Source organism: Sinocyclocheilus grahami, unplaced genomic scaffold, assembly GCF_001515645.1.
Source record: "Sinocyclocheilus grahami isolate Dianchi unplaced genomic scaffold, SAMN03320097.WGS_v1.1 scaffold1651.1, whole genome shotgun sequence".
NCBI classification, from domain to species: domain Eukaryota; kingdom Metazoa; phylum Chordata; class Actinopteri; order Cypriniformes; family Cyprinidae; genus Sinocyclocheilus; species Sinocyclocheilus grahami.
The window spans coordinates 82,095-84,569 of record NW_015506830.1 but is presented as its reverse complement, the minus strand read 5'-3'; the positions used below and the strand labels follow the sequence as shown (position 1 = coordinate 84,569).

The window sequence follows — 2,475 nt, the reverse complement described above, 5'->3', positions numbered from 1 at the left end:
AGATCTTCTTTATGCACCAAGAGCTTGTAACACTCCAAAGAGAAAGGAAAAATTGAAATCGCATCATATGACCCCTTTAAAATATAAAAAAAATATTTTTTTTTTAACTAATATTTTTTTTTCCAGAAATGCCAGACCTTGAGTAAAGGAGGAGCAAACGGTCATGCAGAAGAAAGCAAGAATTTTCACTTAACACTTGAAATCGCATCATATGACCCCTTTAAAATATAAAAAAAATATTTTTTTTTTTAACTAATATTTTTTTTTCCAGAAATGCCAGACCTTGAGTAAAGGAGGAGCAAACGGTCATGCAGAAGAAAGCAAGAATTTTCACTTAACACTTAAATGAAGAGAGAGACTAAGTTTGAGTTGGTAGCCATTTAAAAACTGCATCATTTTTGAAACTGTTTTTCAAGGTCTTTCTGCAGAAAGTCACGAGGGATGAATTTTCACTGTTGTGTTGATGGCAACATCAGCCCCTCGACAATACACTCTTTACTTTTCTGTTCTGCATGGACAATTACAAGCTCTCGATGTATTGTGGACACCATTTATGGTCAGTTTACTCAATGGCTTTTACAGTCTTGAGCTTTTTCTTCAATGTCAGTGGGGTTATTGCACCATGTAACGTATACATTGTAATTTGTAGTAATGGAAAAAGGACATGAATGACTTTATAAACATATTCTGCCTTCTCCCTCTCATTCAAACTGTAAATTTGATTTAAATCTGTTTTTGTTTTGTTTTTTGTGATGAGGCTGATTTCCTTGTGTGTGAGCGAAGAAATCATTGTCTTTGGGCACATGCTACTTCATTGCAAATGCCAGCCAAGACATTAGGCTTTCACTAGAGCTGCATTTGAAATCAGAACGGCATATTCAAAGCTCTTGCACTGATTCATCAGTAGACCCCCATTTTATGTGTTTTAGCTGCAGTTGTGCCCCTCAGATAGGTTTATGTGTCAATCCCAACATGTTCCAAGTACATAGTCCTGTCTGTACACGCTGCTTTATAACATTATTTCAGGTTGACAGTTAATATCTGTTGTTTTGTATCACACTTGGATGTGTAGCAGGCAATTGTACACTGGTTTCTTCCATATATGTAAAGAGAAGTGATTAAAAGAAGCATATGCCTCACAGCTGTACAGAACAAAGGGTAACTTATCAATAGATGACCAATTTGTGTTTGCACTCTTAATATCAATGCAGGTGTGACTAAAAGATGAAAACAATGTTGTGACCTGTCAATTCAGTTTATAAATTTCAGTTTGTTAAATGCAGTGAGGTTTTTGTCTACATATTTCTAATAAACTGTCTCTAAACAACACTGAATTGTTTCCTGTGTTTGTACATCAAGGATCATTTGCAGTAGTGCGTGGTATTGCAGACAATATTTGTTCATTAAATTATTGGAAGCAGATTTTTTATAAAAAATTTTTAATGTAAACCCTTTTTACTCTAGGGTTAAATTAAAATGAGACATTGTTACCGAGTTATTTCTATTTTACATTGTTTTGACGCCTGATTTCACAAAGCATGTGCAATTAACCTAATTCTAGATATGAGATTTATCGTGAACACTGCTAAAACTGATATTACAGTATGAAATATAGATTTATCAAATCAATGGCACGACAACATTTGTCGCTGCATCCATAAAATAAAACAAAGGTGCCGGAGCATTTAGTCCTTGTTCATGTAAAGAGAAAAACAGTCCTGCCTCCACAAGAGGACGCTATAGTTCCTTTTCTGCTAAACGTACCTGGCAAGAATGAATTTGCACTGCGTTTTCGAGAAGTGATAGCACATTCGACGGGACAGCATCTGTTTAAAAGCTAAAAGTCAGTTAAAAGCCTCTTTGGTAAGTAGCTACAGTATAATTTTAGAGTTGAGTACCAACTTTAGCACAATACATTATATGCTAACTGAAGGTTTGTGCAATTAAAAATATCACTTTTCAAACTGCTAGAAGAACGAAAGTTTGGAACTATGGTTATCAGGAGCAAAAACAGTATCAGAAGAAAAGAAATAAGCCTATGAAGAGTATTGTAAAAAAAACAAAAAAAAAAACAGTCACACTCCTTAGAGTCTTTCAAGGTTTTGCTCACACACTGAACACATACACTATTAAACATTCACCAAATATTCAATATTCATCCCAGAATGAAAGAAATTACGTTTTCTTCACCAAATGTTCTCTTTTGTTCTGCCACATTAGCTGTGGAGATTCCAGCACCAACCTCCTGATCATCCTGATGGTGTGAGGTCTGGGTTCTGATTGGACAATTCTAATGCAGAAAGGTAAGGGTTCCACTTGAGCACTTAGTTTTTAGCCCTGAGGTTCTGGAATCCAGAAAGTTCCTCAGAGAACTGGCCTTTTAAAAAAAAGTTTAGTTTTTTCTCCCCCAGAGGGTATGGTGTAGGGATGATTTTTTTTTTTAGTTTTTCTTTGTGTCTGGAAGTTTTATATATA

General features: G+C 35.1%; 2 protein-coding genes across 2 annotated transcripts in view; one reads left to right on the top strand and one right to left on the bottom strand.

Annotated features, from left to right (window-relative positions):
• The window catches only part of LOC107571786 (prostaglandin E synthase 3-like), a 9,999-nt gene extending 8,670 nt beyond the window's left edge, over nt 1–1,329 (top strand). Inside the window, exons 8-9 of the mRNA XM_016258158.1 lie at nt 127–183; nt 329–1,329. Of these exons, the coding sequence (XP_016113644.1) occupies nt 127–146 (20 nt within the window). The 3' untranslated portion in view covers nt 147–183; nt 329–1,329. The remainder of the gene's footprint in view (nt 1–126; nt 184–328) is intronic.
• LOC107571782 (signal transducer and activator of transcription 5B-like) overlaps nt 1–2,475 on the bottom strand; it is a 41,359-nt gene that overhangs the window by 6,989 nt on the left and 31,895 nt on the right. The gene's annotated exons all lie outside the window — the stretch shown is intronic.